This window comes from Pleurodeles waltl, chromosome 9 (genome assembly GCF_031143425.1).
Source record: "Pleurodeles waltl isolate 20211129_DDA chromosome 9, aPleWal1.hap1.20221129, whole genome shotgun sequence".
NCBI lineage: Eukaryota > Metazoa > Chordata > Amphibia > Caudata > Salamandridae > Pleurodeles > Pleurodeles waltl.
Genome location: NC_090448.1, coordinates 134,964,900 through 134,982,202, shown reverse-complemented (window position 1 = coordinate 134,982,202; position 17,303 = coordinate 134,964,900). Strand labels below are relative to the sequence as shown.

The 17,303-nt window shown below is 40.9% G+C and overlaps 1 protein-coding gene across 2 annotated transcripts in view; it reads left to right on the top strand.

The window, feature by feature from the left end:
• The window catches only part of WNK2 (WNK lysine deficient protein kinase 2), a 637,481-nt gene that overhangs the window by 212,307 nt on the left and 407,871 nt on the right, over nucleotides 1–17,303 (top strand). For both annotated transcript variants that reach the window (XM_069206415.1, XM_069206414.1), the window contains exon 5: nucleotides 3,823–3,980. In XM_069206415.1, the coding sequence (XP_069062516.1) occupies nucleotides 3,823–3,980 (158 nt within the window). The remainder of the gene's footprint in view (nucleotides 1–3,822; nucleotides 3,981–17,303) is intronic.

Here is a 17,303-nt window from a genome sequence, read left to right as displayed (position 1 = left end):
TCAAAAAAGTTAAAGACCAGCCTACACTTGACTTAATAGGAGTATAATTACCACATCTGTACATCAAGCATTGAGGCCTTGGGAACAATAAAAATTTAGAACCTGCATGTATTTACCAAGGTCGAAAGCTTATACCATTTACGACTCTGTGCAGTTTACTGGCTCTAAACGTGCCACTTAGTGGGAGGTTGCTCTAAGGCTCGAATGGAAGATCTATTGAGAAGGTGTAAGACGTCCAGTGTGTGTGGTTAATCTTATCTGAGCCTTCTAACTGCGCAGAAGAAGCTGTGATAGAAGTCCCTACATTTACACAGATAGTTAAACAATTTTCATACCTAGGTGATATGAAGTGGTCAGATCTCTTCCGTTTATCATAAAGGGATGTTTATCTTCCCATTTTACTGCTGCTGCTGATATTTCAACCACCATGGGAGGCTCTTTTGTTTATATACCCACTTAGGGCAACCCAGTATTCCCCTAGGAACTCGGTACAGACAATGTCTCACTTAAAAATGCTCCTAGAGGAATTGTTTAGATCTAGTTTGTGTACATATGATCCAGTCTTCAATTAATGAATAAAACAACTCTGTACTGTTAAAATCCAATAAATTACTCAATAGGATTCAGGAGGTTAAAATAAATTGTACAACAAATCCAACAAATGTTCATCTCATAAACAACACTGTATATAACCTCCTTAGATCACAAGATTGAATCCCAACAGAAGATCCAGGAAGGGGTTATAACCCTCCTCTTGACACAGTTTATATGTTTATATACTCTGCACATAATGATGGTCGACCTATTTTTGGAGCAATAAGACATAGAGGATGACTTAGTCGTCGTATCAGGATGATCTGTGAAGATCAGAACAATTATTTTGTTAAATAACTGTTCAATGTCACTGCCAACTGATTCAGTACAAGTACCTACTTTTTTCTTTGATTTCCTATGCAGAATATGGTAATAACAGCTAAAAGCTTTCGAGCAATTAAACCACAAAATAGGAAATGGGACTCCCATGCAGTGGATGTGAGGGCAAATTGGCAGCAAGTTGTACCTCTCATGTCTACACAATATTACCAGGCTCTGAATGGGCACATGCATAGGTGGCGTGAGCCAATGCCTTTTCTTTAGGGACCAGTTTCAGGCCAATGACAGACTACCAAAAGCATCTCAGTCTGCTCTTGAGAGATGAGTTCCAGAATTAGTTGGTAAGAACAATCAACATCCGTCTGCTTTCCCTGTAGGACTGAGTGTTCACAGTGCAGCACTTCCACTCACTAATGAGACACCATGGAGCTGCAGTAAGGGTTGGTGCAGCATTTATGGGCCAACCCCCTCAAAGTCATTGTTTTACTTGGGTGAGTCCTCTTTAGCCATTGGCTTGCAATGTGGTCAATCACTTCATGGATCATCCTAGAGAAATATTGTAATCTCACTATCCTGCTATGGACTGGTTGTATCCATCTAATTCCAAGGAAGTCCTTCCATGTTAATGTGCAGTGGATTATTTTTTCTGAAGTGTACACACAATCATTAAACTTTTTAAGACATTCAGTTCTTATGCATGTGTTTTATTCATATAAAAATCCTTATTTATATATTTTTTTCACTGCAAGAAAGACCAACTGGTTAACACCCAAACAAATAGTGATTGAGATACCAGCGGTCTACCATGCTAATAGTTTTTATTAGGGGAAAAACCGTTTAGTGTCCCTGGCAATCATATTCAGCCAATGGGTCATTGACAAAATTTAGCACACCTGACTGCAAGCCTGCTCCTGCTGAAAAGCTGCACTTAAAAACAAATTTGGTGCACCTGGCGGTTGTGGCAAAACACAGATCTCAGAGAGTCCGCCTCCCTCCATTCCGCTCTGAAGCCACCAAAATCATCAGCGGCATACCCCAGGGATCATCCCTCAGCCCGATCCTCGCAAACATCGCTCGATCTCAGAACCTCAACATCGTTTCATACGCCAATGACACCCAGCTGATCCTCTCCCTCACCAAGGACCACGTCATCGCCCAAGCCAACCTTTAGGAAGGAATAAACGCCGTCGCCGAAGGAATGAACGCCATCGCCGAATGGATGAAGAAAGCTGCCTGAAACTGAATTCCGACAAAACTGAGGTCCTCATCCTCTGCTCCACCCCCTCCCCATGGGATGACTCCTGGTGGCCTGCCACACTGGGAACCGCACCAACACCCACGGATGCAACCTGGGATTCATCCAGACTCCTCACTATCAATGACCCAGCAAGTCAACGCCATCTCTCCCTCCTGCTTCAACATTCTCCGCATGCTTCGCAAGATCTACAAATGGATCCCCACTGAACCCAGAAGGATGGTCATTGAAGCCCTCTTAAGCAGCAAACTGGACTACGGCAATGCCCTGGATGCAGGAACCATGGCCAAACTCCAGAAAAGACTGCAACCATACAGAACGCCTTCACACGCTTCATCCTGGACATCCCCTGCCACTGTTAGCGCATCAGTCCTTAATAAGTAAACTTACAAGGGGACGCATATAGGTCGATGAACCTTTTGACTAGTTTAGGATGTTCTTACCATAGTTTCAGAACAGAATCAATAAATAATCAATACACAATCAATAACTATTAGTCAATTTAATGATCAATAGTCAGTAAATCACGCACCATGATCTTTCATCCATTAATAACCACACCTTTAGTAAAGTTTAGTAATTTTATTTCCCTTGTATATACAATGCTAGAGTCATGTAAATTAATTTCGAAATCAAATGAAACACATATAAAAGCAGTACTGGTAACCAAAGCGATGGAAGAAACGCAATCTAAACAAGGCTCGAATCACCACACATTCTAAGGCAACAGTGCAAATCGATAGCAAAGTCAACTGCAATAGCGATATGTGATGCATAAAATTCAGCAAGATAGCTCGTCAAACATATGTCCCTATAAATTGTCAGTCGTCATATGAAGAGCCTCAACTAACCCAGATTAGCATCAGCATGTGGGGCTTCATGCAAAACAATTTAGAACACAATTTTTGGAAAAAAATCTAGCTACGGAATTATCAAAAACAGCGCAGTTGGTACCTAGAAAGAAAAGCCATAAAATGCATTACAGTCACATTGTCATATCTACCTATCCACGGTATGGGTCAGCAAGCAGAAACAGTCTTGGTCCTCAGGTCATCAATCGATCAACAAAACATCAGTCTCTCAGTCAGAGAGCATGAGCCCAATGACAAAATCTCGAGTCTCTTCTCTCAAAATCTGCATAAGTCTGAATAATTCTCCTCTGCCGTGTTGTTACATCAAAGTCACCTAAACTATCCCCTAATTCCCTATTGGTCAAATAATCATATGTTTATACACTATCCAATAATGTTTCTACACCAAATCTATGAATTCTAATATTTCGTTCTTCACACGAAGTTGATTTGGTCCGCTTTACGATGTCCTCATCATCCGGCTCATCAGCTAACAAAATTGTTGCATCTTAATCTCCAGTGAGTGTCTTCATTGTTTGCGTCCTGGGAAAGTACATCTCGCACACATTACACACATTTCGATACATTATTAGAGTCTTCATCTCTTGTCTGTCTTTCCCATAGAAAGCTTCGGTTAAGCACTTTTAACAAGACAATGAACATTTCACAGTTTAATTCTACTCGGTCAGCATTTTAGTTGTAAAATTTTAATTGTATATTATATTTATATAGCGCTTACTACCCCTAACGAGACATTGAAGTGTTTAGGTACTAATAGTCACATTTATAGTGTTAGAATAATTCTCTAGACTTTATTTACTAGACTTTGTTCCTTACTTCCAGGTACTCCAGAGTTTATGGCTCCAGAGATGTATGAAGAGCACTACGATGAATCTGTGGATGTATATGCCTTTGGAATGTGCATGTTGGAAATGGCTACCTCAGAATACCCGTACTCCGAATGCCAGAATGCTGCTCAAATTTATCGCAAAGTTACTAGTGTAAGTATTTGGAGGCGTGCCGTTGACAGTCATGTTTTTTAAAATTTGTACATGGTCTATACTATGCTTTCTGTAACACTTATTTATGTCTAAGAGGTAAAATTGTATTATCGTTTTTCATTACCCATAACTATTGGCATAATTTAATTCTGCAAATCTGATTCGATTAATTTCGTAACACTTTTTTATTCCAGCACACCATGGTGTCATGCAAAGGCACAAACATGTAAGATGACTATCTCCATGTATTTATCATTTGTGATTCATGTAGTTAGTGATCATAATTTAGAATCATATTTTTTCTTTGTTTCCTATTAAAGTCCTAACCAATATGCGTCAAGTTCGATAACTCTGTGCAATTTCAGCCAAGGCACTCATGTCACTTGTGAAATTATACAATTCTTTTGTTGTTACCCTTTGGTGGATGGGAAGATAAAATATGATGACCGTAAAAAATAACTGAATTGAGGAGTATATCATATCAACTAAAATCCTGCTTGCAGTATCATTAAAAAGAGTAATGTTCATCCTCTTGTGCAGAGCGATTACAAATCAAGAAACTTAACGTATATCTATCTACCGAGCAACAAAATAGAGCTGCCGCAATGTTCATCTCTAGCTAGCGATTTCAATCTGTGTACATTTGTCATTGTGCATCATCTATGATAAAACCACGGCTTTTTCAATCCAAATGGGAGCCAGATAAGTAAAGTGCTCCGGAATCAACTGAGGCTTTACTCACGTATACAGATCTTAGTTTTCAAGCTTAAAAATGCTGATTCAGAAACCAAAAGCTCTTCTGCACTAGCTGGGCACATTCGAGATTAATCCACGAGATGCGGATGAGAACCATCTGAGATTTCTTGAATAGTTCACCAAAAAAAACTGTTAGATTTGCCGTTTCTAGCCAATGAATTTGCCACATAAATACAACTAGGTACTTAACGAGTTCTACGTTGAAATTAAGTTGGCTAATGTACATTTTATGAATTTCGAAATTACGAAATTTTGGACAATAAAATGGGTATATCTTAAATAAGACACAAGCCAGTTTCAATCTCTATGTAATCCTCCCGTTGATTTGTGTTTTTTAATCTGACGGTAAATTGAGTGTACTTGGTGTATTTCTTGAATTTCTGATGGATTGCCACATTCTGTTATTTTCGAGCAGTGGAAGAGACGGACCTTCACGTACTTGATAAGGGAAAGCATTTTTAGATTTAACGTGTTCTTGCGCTGCACTGTTATTGGAAAACCTGTTTTATTCCAGATTTACTTTGGGTCCGCCTCGACAAGCCATTGGCTTCTTTTCTCGGAACCTTCAGACATTGGCAGTCTTACCAAGTTTCTATTGGCTGTTAGGGTGTGTATGTTCACCTTCATTACAAATGCACGAGAGTCAGTTTTCCTCAATTGCACTGAGCAGCGTCTTGACAGAATCATCTGAAAAATTAATTTGACAAAGTATCTTCTGTAGCGTTCATTTTTTAGATTCTTTTGTCTGTTCTCACTCCGCAATAGACATACAAGTACTGGCAAAGCCAATAACATGTCAAACGTACCCGCTTTGGCAAAGCCTAATAAACTTTACCCTTACATCCAAAGTATACCTGCTCTGACGTTACAGCATAGCTTGTGGTTTCATTCTTTTCTTTGGATTTGGAAAACAAGCATCTGAGATGCTTATATGGACTACCCTTAATTACAAACATTCATGAGTGAGTCATCCGTGTTTGCTGACAAGGGTTCACATTTATATATCAGCTTTTAAAATAAGATTGTATCAGGATGCTTTTTATAAAATAAGTAGTATTATTAATATTCTCTCTGTATGGGGAAAAATTACCTATGCCACATCCTTTATATAAAAAACACGCAGGTAAAAGTGATCAACATTTAAAGTTAGAACACAAATCCATGGTAATTGCGATAGTGGGGTCCTTACCCTTCTGGATGCTTCAAGGGTGTCAGTCTATCTCACCCTTTCCCCGAGGGTTCGTTCAGTGGTTGCAAGCTGTTTGTATTATTCCAAGAAAGTTTACTTCACCATTCTTAAAGTACGGCCCCTTCTCCTTTGGCATATATAGAGATAACATCAGGCAGCAGAATCCCCAATGAGAAACCACGGGCCTACGGCTTTACATAGCGTCAGGAATTCTGGAATCCATGATCTAATGGGTCACAATTAGTATCAACAGAATGCAATCACCCTTAACTTACAGACTTGCCAAGCTATCATTAAACCAAATATTTTTGAGGATCCATAATCTGATAAAATATACAGACAGGGGCTACCACTTAGTTGACCTCAGACAGAGGGCCCTTTGCCCAAATGCATTCCATCATCCTGTGCTTTTGAGGTTCGCTGTCCAAGACGCTTAAGGAATGTTTCTTCTCTCTACTACCCTACCCCTGTATAGTTTCTTCAGGGTATGGTTGGCAATGCACTTATCGATTCACTGAAAGAGGAAGGACTGTGGTTATTTTCGGAATCACTAGTCTGAATGGCAATTAATACCCTGACAATGTATTGACTTTTTTTTTTAAAACATTTATTTAAAAATGTTCAGCAGCCACCAGCTCATTAAAACATACCACAAAATCATTTGTTGTGTATGGTATCTTGTGTCACTGCATTCTGTAGCTAGGTGGTGAGGCAGTTATGTAACCAGGACATCATCACCTAGAATATTATGGTTAGTGTTAGACTTTTCATCCTTGGTGTGGTCTCCCTTAACTTTTTGCCTCTGTTCCCCAGGTTGTTGATGTATGCTGGACTCTGATTTTGCTGTTTTTGTTAATCTGGGCACTTTACCACTGCTAACCAGTGCTAAAGTGCTCCTTTACAAAATTGTATGTAATTGGTTTATCCATGATTGGCATATTTGATTTCCTAGTAAGTCCCTAGTAAAGTGCACTAGAGGTGCCAGGGCCTGTCATTCAAATGCTAATAGTGGGCCTGCAGCACTGGTTGTGCCACCCACATAAGTAGCTCTGTAATCATGTCTCAGACCTGCCACTGCAGGATCTGTGTGTGCAGTTTTAACTGTAAATTCGACTTGGCAAGTGTACCCACTTGCCATGCCCAAACCTTCCCTTTTCTTACATGTCAGACACCCCTAAGGTAGGCCCTAGGTAGCCCCAAGGGCACGGTGCAGTGTATGGTTAAGGTAGGTCATATAGTAATGTGTTTTATATGTCCTGACAGTGAAATATTGCTAAATTCGTTTTTCATTGTTGCAAGGCCTGTCTATCTCATAGGTTAACATGGGGGCTACCTTTAAATATGATTAAAGTGTAGATTCCCTTGTGGAGCAGATGGACATGTGGAGTTTGGGGTCTCTGAGCTCACAATTAAAAAATACATCTTTTAGTAAAGTTGATTCTGAGATTGTGTGTTTGAAAATGCCACTTTTAGAAAGTGGGCATTTTCTTGCTTATACCATTTCTGTGAATCTGCCTGTGGATTCCCTGTCTGGGTCAGTTTGACAGCTGGGCTAGTTCCACCTCACACTAGACAGTGACACAAAGGGAGCTGGGGTGCAGTCTGCATTTCCTGATGAGCCATCTGGGCTAGGAGGGAGGGGAGGAGGGGTCACTTACACCTGAAAGGGCTGTGCCTGTCCTCACAGTGCAGTCTCGGACCCCCTGGTGAGTGTCTGTGGCCTGTCCTGGGCAAAGCAGGATTTCACATTCAAAAGAGACTTTACTTTGAAGTAGGCCTACTTCAAAGGAGAAATTGGGTATAAGAAGGGAACCCAAAACCACAGACTTTAGAACACTTCTGAAACAAGAGGAAACCTCTGCCTGGACAAGAGCTGAGGAAGAAGAGCTGCCCCTGCCTGTGCTTTGTGGAGCTATCCTGTAGTTGCTACTTCTGCCAGAGTAAGACTGGACTTTGTGTGCCTTCCATCTTGAGAAGAAATCTCCAAGGGCTTGATTTAGAGCTTGCCTCCTGTTTGAAGTCTCAGAGACAGGAAAAACTTCTCTCTGCCAGTACCTGGAGTCTCTGGAGAGACTCCTACTCTGCCAAGTGGTGCCCATCCAGTTCCTGGGACCCTGAACGGAGAAGATGGCAGCCTAAGAGGAAGAAATCCATGCAGGAAGCGCCGTGCAGGGAAAACATCGACGCAACTCCGATCTGCGGCTGAAGAAACGCCACGCCGCCAGCTCTGCGGCTGAAAATTGTCACTCGACGGAAATGCGACCGAAGATTCGGCGCACGGAGCTGGAGGAACGATGCACAGCATTGCTGATGGAAACTCGGAGATCGAAACCCATGCTTCGTGGTTTTCGGATCATTGTGTAGCTGGATTTCCGACGCAAACGCTGCTGGGCGTGTAAAAACACCACAAGGCCTACCTGGACCCGTGAGTGGTGACTGGATCGACGCATCGCTCTCCTGCGGAGAGAAGAAACGATGTGCCCTAACCCGACGAAAGGAGAAACGATGCAAGATCTTACTTTGATTTCACTCACAAGCATCGCAAGCTCTTTTTGACACAGTCGCCCGTGCTGGGTGATTTTTGACGCACCCAAGGTACATTTTCACACTAACAGTGTTAGTGTGTGTTTAAAACTACATGAAGATTCTTTTTGATTTTTAATTGATGACTTTTGTATTGTGGATTTTTGTTGTTTTGGTCTTGTTCTGTTTAGATAAATATTCCCTATTTTTCTAAACCTGTGTTGTCATTTTATAGTGTTTTCATTGAGTTACTGTGTGTGTTAGTACAAATACTTTACACCTAGCTCCCTGAAGTTAAGGCTACTGCTCTGACAAGCTACCAAGGGGGTGAGCAGGGGTTAGCTGAGGGTGATTCTCTTTTACCCTGAAAAGAGTTAGGGTCCTTGCTTGAACAGGGGGTAACCTGACTGTCAACCAAAGACCCAATTTCTAACAGAATGGCGGGAGTCTTTGATTTGGTGACTCGGACCTGGTATACCGATGCAGATGGGGTCTCTGTATCTGAGGAACTAATAAAGAAATTATCTTTCTCCAAATGTTGATTTCCGCTAAACTTAACATTGTGCTTCCACTTTCCTCAAAACTGTATCTGTTTTCTACAATCTAATAGTGTAATTTGAGTATGTGCAAACTTTGACTGGTCTCCCACTCCTTCTGTAGATGTCTGTGCCTTTCTTTTTTTTGGTGGAAATCTTTGGATTTTTTATATAACGGGTACAGAATGCAGAACATCTAAAGCAGTGTATCAGCTCTTAACATGTAGATCTGTTGGATAGTGAAAATAGAGGTTCCAACCATAAACCTTATGTACATTTTATGCAACACCACCACCTTCAGAGGTGAAAAGGAAATACAAGTCCAATCAGTGATTAAGGTAATTGTTACATTATTAAATAGATATATACTTCAAACTTCATCCAACCCTTATTTAAAGTGTGTGTTCTGGAAACATATGTCTGAGTGTCCCAAACGTTCTTTACAGTAATCTATGCTTCAATTTATTCTGCCCCTTGTCACCAACTCGTTGACCTAACAAACTCAATTTATGCTATATGGATGATAGTACATACGTTCATCAAATGTTGACTTTCTTTCAAAGATTACAATTTCCAGCCTGGCTGAAAATCCTTTTCCCCCCTGCCCTCACATAATGATGAAAACAAATGAAAACCGATTCTGTTAAAAATTAGCTTTACCCTTGCATCGCGATAAGGCATACTCAACTATAATGAGCCCAAGATGCCACTCTGGTATGGATTTTCTTTACCATAATCCATAGCATATAGTGGATACCGCATGTTTCATCTGTGCTAGGAATCAGCCATGCAGAACTACTCCTGCCAAGGAGCTGAGGAGTTGATGTTATTTGGGCAACATTTATGAGGAAGTGGAGTCTCCCAGAAAGGATGTTAAATATTAGACTTTGTAATCATTAAACAATTTCATTGGTTGTGTATTCCAACATTTTTTTTAAAAAATGTTGGATACTAGATGTAGCCTTCAGATCTCCGACTGATTGTACGTACTGTGTTTAAGAGTGCAGTCCTGCTGTCAACCTTTGTCTTTGAAAAGAGGAAACACAAGTCTTATGTGGGTGAAGAGCTTGTCCATTCCGTGGGCCTGAATACTGCATTAACAATTTGTTGCTGTAGTACATCTTCCCCTTGTGCTTGCACTTTATTTATTGTACATCATTTTCTTCCTAAACTTTGGGACTCCTCTGTCAACAACTCAAAATGACTCACCTAACTCTCCTACACACCTTTCTGACAGTCTTCAACAAACGTCTGAATAATCATATAACATGTGTGCATAGAGAGGTAAGGGGCAGAGAGGCTCTTCTTGCCAGGTGGCTGGGGGACATGCACAATCATGCATGTGCTTTAATTGAAGGTTTCTGGGAAGCAATCTGCCTTCGCTGGCTGTCAGGCTGGTTGCGTTGTTGGTTGTGCCTAGCATACATACACAAAACTGTCTTTATGAGCCAGGAATAGAACATATTTTTCTGAAATCAGGTATTCAGGTGCGAACTAGCTCTGAAACTCTGAATAGGCTTGTTTGCTAGTGCACTAGAAATAGTATAGCACTTAGAAATAGTAATTGAGGGTCTTGGTGGTATAGATGTCATAGCAACAATGTTGTATTTTTGCTATGTAATCTCCTCCTAAATTTCTTTGCTGCCTTAATATTTTTTATTGTGAGGTCAATTCGTATAGTGTGCACTAGATTAGAGTTTGTTTTAAAATACATATTTTGAAATCTATATTCTGTTTTCTAGTGCTCGTTCAGTGTATTATTTATGAAAACTGTTTTTTTTTTGTTCCACTAACATCCCCTTTCATGTCTCACTGGACTGATTGCTACTTGAAACATATTGTGTGAAATAATTGCTTAGTGGGTTGCGTACGATTTTCAGTCCAACTAGTTTTCTGACTCCGGTTATCAAAATGAATGAGTCCTTGCTATTGTGAGCCTAGTAATCGAACCCTGCTGCCCTTGGAAAATTAAAAAAAATATATAATTTACCACCCATTCGCGGGCATGGATTATCTACTGTAGATATTTCAGTAGTTCTGGATGACACACTCACGAGACAACATAGGTGTGTCAGGTGCATGACATATAAAAGGTTACTCTTCATTTTATAACTTCTGGATTTTGAATTTCATGTTTATTGAATGTTTGTTATAAAATGGCACAGGCTGCTCCTGTATCATTAGGAGTAAGTTGCAGGGCTCCAGTTACATAACATCTAATTGCTAGGGGAGTCCCTAACAATGGGGAGGGGAGTTGGTAAGATGCAGTTAGCTGTAAATGCATATGCTTCAAACACTTTTGAAATTTGTATTCACGGGTGCAGTTTTGAGCATGTAGATCCCAACACACAACTTTTATACATAGAGACCTGCATAGCTGCCAACTAAATATGTGTGCTAACATGACTTTAGGTTACCGGGAACACTAGGTTTGGTTTGTTGGTCAACGATCTAATTTAATTTAGAATTTTAGAATGGGACCCCACTGTTTATGAAGGGGTTTCCTGGTTTGCAGTGTCTAGGTACCCACCATATCCTGACACAAAAAATCGCCCCACAGCAAATTATACCCGGGGTGTATATAATTTACGGGACCATGATCAAATTAGGAAACTAGATCTGTATCAGTATCCTGATGGCTGTTCTTCCTGCTCTGGTCAAGATTCTGACAGTAAAAGGGCTGCCAGAAGTGGATAGACTGAATGTCACAGAAACAGCCAAATATTGAGCAGAAAAGTGGGCCAGGCCATGAGACTGAGGTTAGTGTAAAGAAGGAAGAGAAGGTTTGGGACTTTAGGACTCGCTTCAAAAAGAAGAAAGTTGTTGGACTAACAAAGAGACATGCCCTGCTAACTATAGATACCTCTGCAGAATGTGACTTTGGTGATAACGCTTTTGCATAGTGCAGCAGTAATGGCAACAGCTTTCCAGACTCTCTAAGAGCATCTGGAGTTGAGTCCACTAAAGGACATATAGAGGATAGAACTCCAGACGGAGAGGTAAACCCTCCAGAAAGGGTTTATATTTTTAAAAACCAGATTGAAAGGGATATAACAGATAGCATGAAAGCAATATTCTGGTTCATGTCTGCTGGGTTGCTTGATACCATTCTTGCAGTGCACCTCGAGGTGAGGTGCTGATAATTCAAGCATTTCCTTCTTTAGCCCTTGAAGAGCTCAGTGGAAAATATGCAAGCAAATGGGTTTTAAAACTGGCTCCTGCATTATGCAGAAACCAAGCGAGGTGTGACAGTTCCACGTGCCGTTCCCTTTAGGAGTGACCAATACATACAGGCTCAATATCCTCGGAAGCCAGAAGCTAAACATGACATAAAGGCAATTTTAGATCAGCTACAATATCAAAGTATGTTCGTTCTTTGTAGTTCTACATCCCTGTTTTCTGGTATTGAAATCTGATGACTCATTTTGAATAGTTTTAGATTGCAGGAATTTTAACATACATACACATGCTGTATAAAATACTTACAGCACAGGATAATGATGAACCTAGTGGAAAAAATATAAAATGACTCAGGACATCTCCAATGGGTTTTTAGCCAAAACACAGTACCTGAAAGCCACTATTTTTCCGCTTCCTCGTTCAGTGGGTTTCAGTACTCTGCTCTACAATATTACCTATGGCCTATAAGATCAGTCATGGTTTGTAGGCAGCAAGTATTATGGCGGTCTTACAAAAGATCCTGAGGCACTATCATATCTTGATACATATATCGCAGACAATGGCTTGACTGAACACCCAAGAAAAGATAGTGTGATTTGGAGCCTGGTACAGGTATACAATTAATTTTCTTTCAAATCCAAAATTGAGTATTTGAATGTGATGGTTTCCTGGATAAGACCTATCCAGTGAGCATAAAGGTTTGGTGGGAGAAGAGTACTACTTCACAACCTTCAAATGAATTATGAAGATTACAAGTCCTGATGATAATTGTTACTTTTGGTAGACCTTATTAGCTGCTTATTGTGAGAAAGTGAAGCTCTTGCTCGACAGAAAATATTCTAGTTGTAAGAAATTGGGCTAGTAGGTAAAGGGGTGAGTACCCACCTCAAGTAATAATCACAGTCCTGGTCAGAGTTAACCTTTAAAGTCACCAAATTAACCTGAGCTCAATCCCCCTGGTAGCTATGGCACAGGTTTAACTTAGAAACAACATGTAAAGTATTAATCCAGTACTAAAATAGTAAGAAAGTCTAAATTCAAAACTAAAGTTCCAAATTAAATTAGGAAAAAATAAAATGGCAAAAATCCAATAAGGGGAACCGGAGATATCTATTTTCCAAATTTTACGTAGAGATAGCGGCACGAGGCACACACAGCCAATGATAGTCAGTGGTAGCAGTAGAACAGGGCCTAGGTGCAATTTGACCCTGACAGTGATGGAGCATAGATTGAATACACTAACCAGGTCCTTCCTAGTCAAAGATCTTACCGTCTGTCTTTAGTCCTTTAAGCCTCAATCCACCAGTAGACTACACTTCTTAAGCCCACAGGACACCCGGGGAGGCACTTAGAGATTCATGGGTTTTGGTTCATGTCTAATTGTCACTGGTAACCTGGGCATCTGCAGGAGAAGGCCTCATGTCCCTTGCTGTGTCCCTGTAGCTTTAATATGAGGTATACACACAAACTGTAGTATTAGTCTCTTTCCCTCCTTAGAGGTGTGCCCCAAACATTAGATCAATATCCCAGCAGACCTGTCAAACTTGCTGTGATACTGTAATATCAGAGTCCCTCTGCAATTGGGGACTGTCAGGATAAAAAGGGCCCTGCCCAAGTTTCTGCTAACATTTGCCTGTGACAGGGGAGGCCTCTTTGAAGAGTGCCACACGTGCCACATCCAAAACACCTGCCAAGCAGGATGTGACATTCAAGCAGGACTTGGCATTCTGTCAAGTAGGATGCTCTCAGCCCCACTCTGGTGGTCACTCTAAACCAGCTCTATGGCAGCTCTCCCTCCCACTGGGGTTGGTGTCTGGCTGACTAGATGAACAAAATGAGATGCAGGCCAAGGGAGAATTAGATCTGCGTGGAACAATGGAAGCCAAATTGAAGTGCACCACAGTCTTGGCACAGCCCTTGGTTCTGTCTGTGAATCAGTAAACCCAGTAACTGTTGCCATGACCCAGTAAATGTTCACGTGCAGTCCAGTCCACAAATACAGAAGGTTACCTGAAAATATAGGATACTGGCAAAAGCGCTCATCTCAGACATCTCCAACATACACAGTCTAGAGGATTAAGGGCCAGATGTAGCTACAAACCAATTTGCGACTTGCAAATTGCGAGTCCTTCCGACTCGCAAATTGCAACTCGCAAACTGGTATGCAGAAAGGTGTCTCAGACACCTTCTGCGACTCGCTATGGGGTCGCAAAGACCCAACTCATGAATATTTATGAGGTGGGTCGCAGTTTGCGACCCCATAGCGAGTCTAGGCACTCACGGGGATGGTGGCCTGCTGGAGACAGCAGACCACCATGTCCGTGACTGCTTTTAAATAAAGCATTTTTTTTTTTTTCTTTGCAGCCCGTTTTCCTTAAAGGAAAACGAGCTGCAAAAAGAAAAAATACCGAAACCTTTTTGTTTCGGTTTTTTCAGAGTAGGCAGTGGTCCATAGGACCACTGCCTGCTCTGAAAAAATATTTTTGTGAGCATTCACAAAGGACCCCTTACCTTTTGCGAATGAGTTACCATCCACTTCAAGTGGATGGTAACTGCAAGTTGATTTGCGACTGCTTTCGCGGTCACAAATCAACTCTACATCGCGATGCGGTCGCAAATAGGAAGGGAACACCCCTTCCTATTTGTGAGTCGGAATCACATTTTGCTCGCAAAATGTGATTCTGCATCACGTTCAGCCTTTTGCGCCTTGCAAACTGCGTTTTTAGCAGTTTGTGAGGCGCAAAAGGCTTCCTACATCTGGCCCTAAATCCCACCAAGAGAGTCAGAATCTCAGGAACATTGTTTTGTTTTGAATTCTGTCCTGGAAACTATACAAATAAAGCACACACAATGAAATCCTCCACCTCCCTTAACTCATGTGGGCGAAGCAGGGACCAAGCATATTTTTCTAAAAAGACATTAAATACTTGAGGTATGTAATGATCATCTTGCCAATGTCGGTGTTTTTTTGTGCCCTTTTAAATTATGCATTATAAACATTGTACAGAATATAGATCTAAACTCAAATTAGCACGTGTACACTTATGTGATGGTATTCGCTTTGAAACGATTTTGCTATGACATGTTAAAGTGCCTTTTCTTGGCTTATGCTAATTAGGCCTCAATGCCACATTGTTTAAAATGGTTATCTCACCCTGCACTTTCTCTGTTTATTATACTAATGTACTCAGTCAAGCACAGTTATATTTGTTTATTTCCAAATGACATTGTCACTATTCTCAAATCCTCTGCAACATGGGTTCAGAAATGCTTCAGCTGTTCAAGGCATCTTCCACCAGCTCACTGTATTACTTTCATTCACAATAATGTATTGTTTTGTTTTTCCATCTCTGGATGACAGTAGCATAGGGGGGACTGAAAGGCTGACTCATCAATATTCATGTAGTGGGATAATGCATGGGTGGTATGGCAGTATGATTCCCTGATGCTCTGTGCTTCAATTTGTCAAAAGTGTATTCTTTTTGCTCACATCATAATGAACCTGCACATTTTATGTAGTCCTATGAGAAGGGTTTTTGTATAAAACCTCAGATTTGGGGGTGAGCAAGAGCCCTTCCCAATGCTCATGGGTGCTGTCCAATTTCTTATTTATTTTGCTACTCTTTGGAACTTAGAATAATTCTTGATCATTCTATATTGAAATATTGCATCTGCATTTTATGACTTCTATTTTGCACTTTTTGAATTTGTAATAAATATTTGAGTTTTTTAACTTTGTTCTAGCACTCACTTAATGACTCTGTCTATGTTTAACTGCATTGTGATGTGCTGATTGGTGTATTGTCTTGGGACACATTGCGTCATGAAACTTAGGTTTAACACTGTCCAGATTCATCCACCCCTAAATGTGTTATTGAGGTGTCTTTGAGGGTATGGGGTTTAGGTTTCTCCAAGCCCATAACATGCTCACAACTTAGGATTTGAAAGTTTGATGCTGTGCCTCAGCTTGATAAGCTCCCATCTGAGGGTCTTGCCATGGAATGTATTTGGAAAAAGGGAAAAAAATATTCTAACAAAAGCCTTTAAAACCTGCAGAAATAAAAAAACAGAAGTTTGCTTCTCACTATGCCCACTGTTGCAAGAACTGTTCAAATTGAATAGCTGTATTCTAGTGAAGAGGGAAAAACCTTCGCCATGACTGATAGTTATAGCAAACCAATGGCCGATGGATATGGTCCGACCAATACATAGATGACACCTATAACAACCAGTAGGTGAAGGTGCCCGTAATTTTGTGCTTTCCTCTGTATAGATCTTGTAAGCTATTGAAAGACATCTAAAGCAGTCTCCAACCTGACCTCAATATCATGGCTCGTCATCTTCATCTTGCATTTGGAATCGCACAATCAGAAGCCTCTTCCAAATGACTCTCAGCTTCTGCTGTCGCAGAGTCTGATGACAGCAAAAATATTTGCCAGAGTCCCCTTTTGAAAAGTGAAGGATTCTTATATTCCTTGCAGCTCAAACAATTTGCTCTCAGTGAAGCTCAGTGCACTTACCTCATTGAGGCCAGTGGGGTGGTAATCAGCCTGCAAATCAGTGAGAGCAGTTGTGAAAGCTAGGGTTGAGGCCTACCTTGGTTAGCAGACACCTGCTGGGATTGAGGACGGCTTGGGATAGCAGGTCAACGGCTTGGATTGAGGCCTGATTGAGATATAGACCTCCCCCTCCCCCAATCATTTGCAGTATGTAGCATTGCAGCCACTGCTCTTTAGCCCGACGGGTTACAAGAACTGGTATACTGTGAATGTGACACACTGCCCTGCAAATGTCAGTACTTAAGTGTTTAAATCCTTTGTCTCAGTGCACTACAAGGCAAAGACGTTATACACATTTTACCTGCTTTAGAAAAAGGAGAAACCTTTCTGTCCCTGAAATGTGTATAATTTAGTGACTGTTTACAAAATGCTGAAGACGTTTGTGTGACGTTCCAAAGCTGGTTGACTGGTTTGTGTGCCCAGCTTTGTATGGTAAACTGGCCTGAACTGAACAGGGTGGAGCACAGATAGTGAAGGACTTTGCTGGGTTTACAGATGTGTAGGATTACGGATGGCAGATGAATCATGGAACATTAAATTGACCTTTTCTTTTTCCAAGTTTATATGAAGCTTTTGGGAT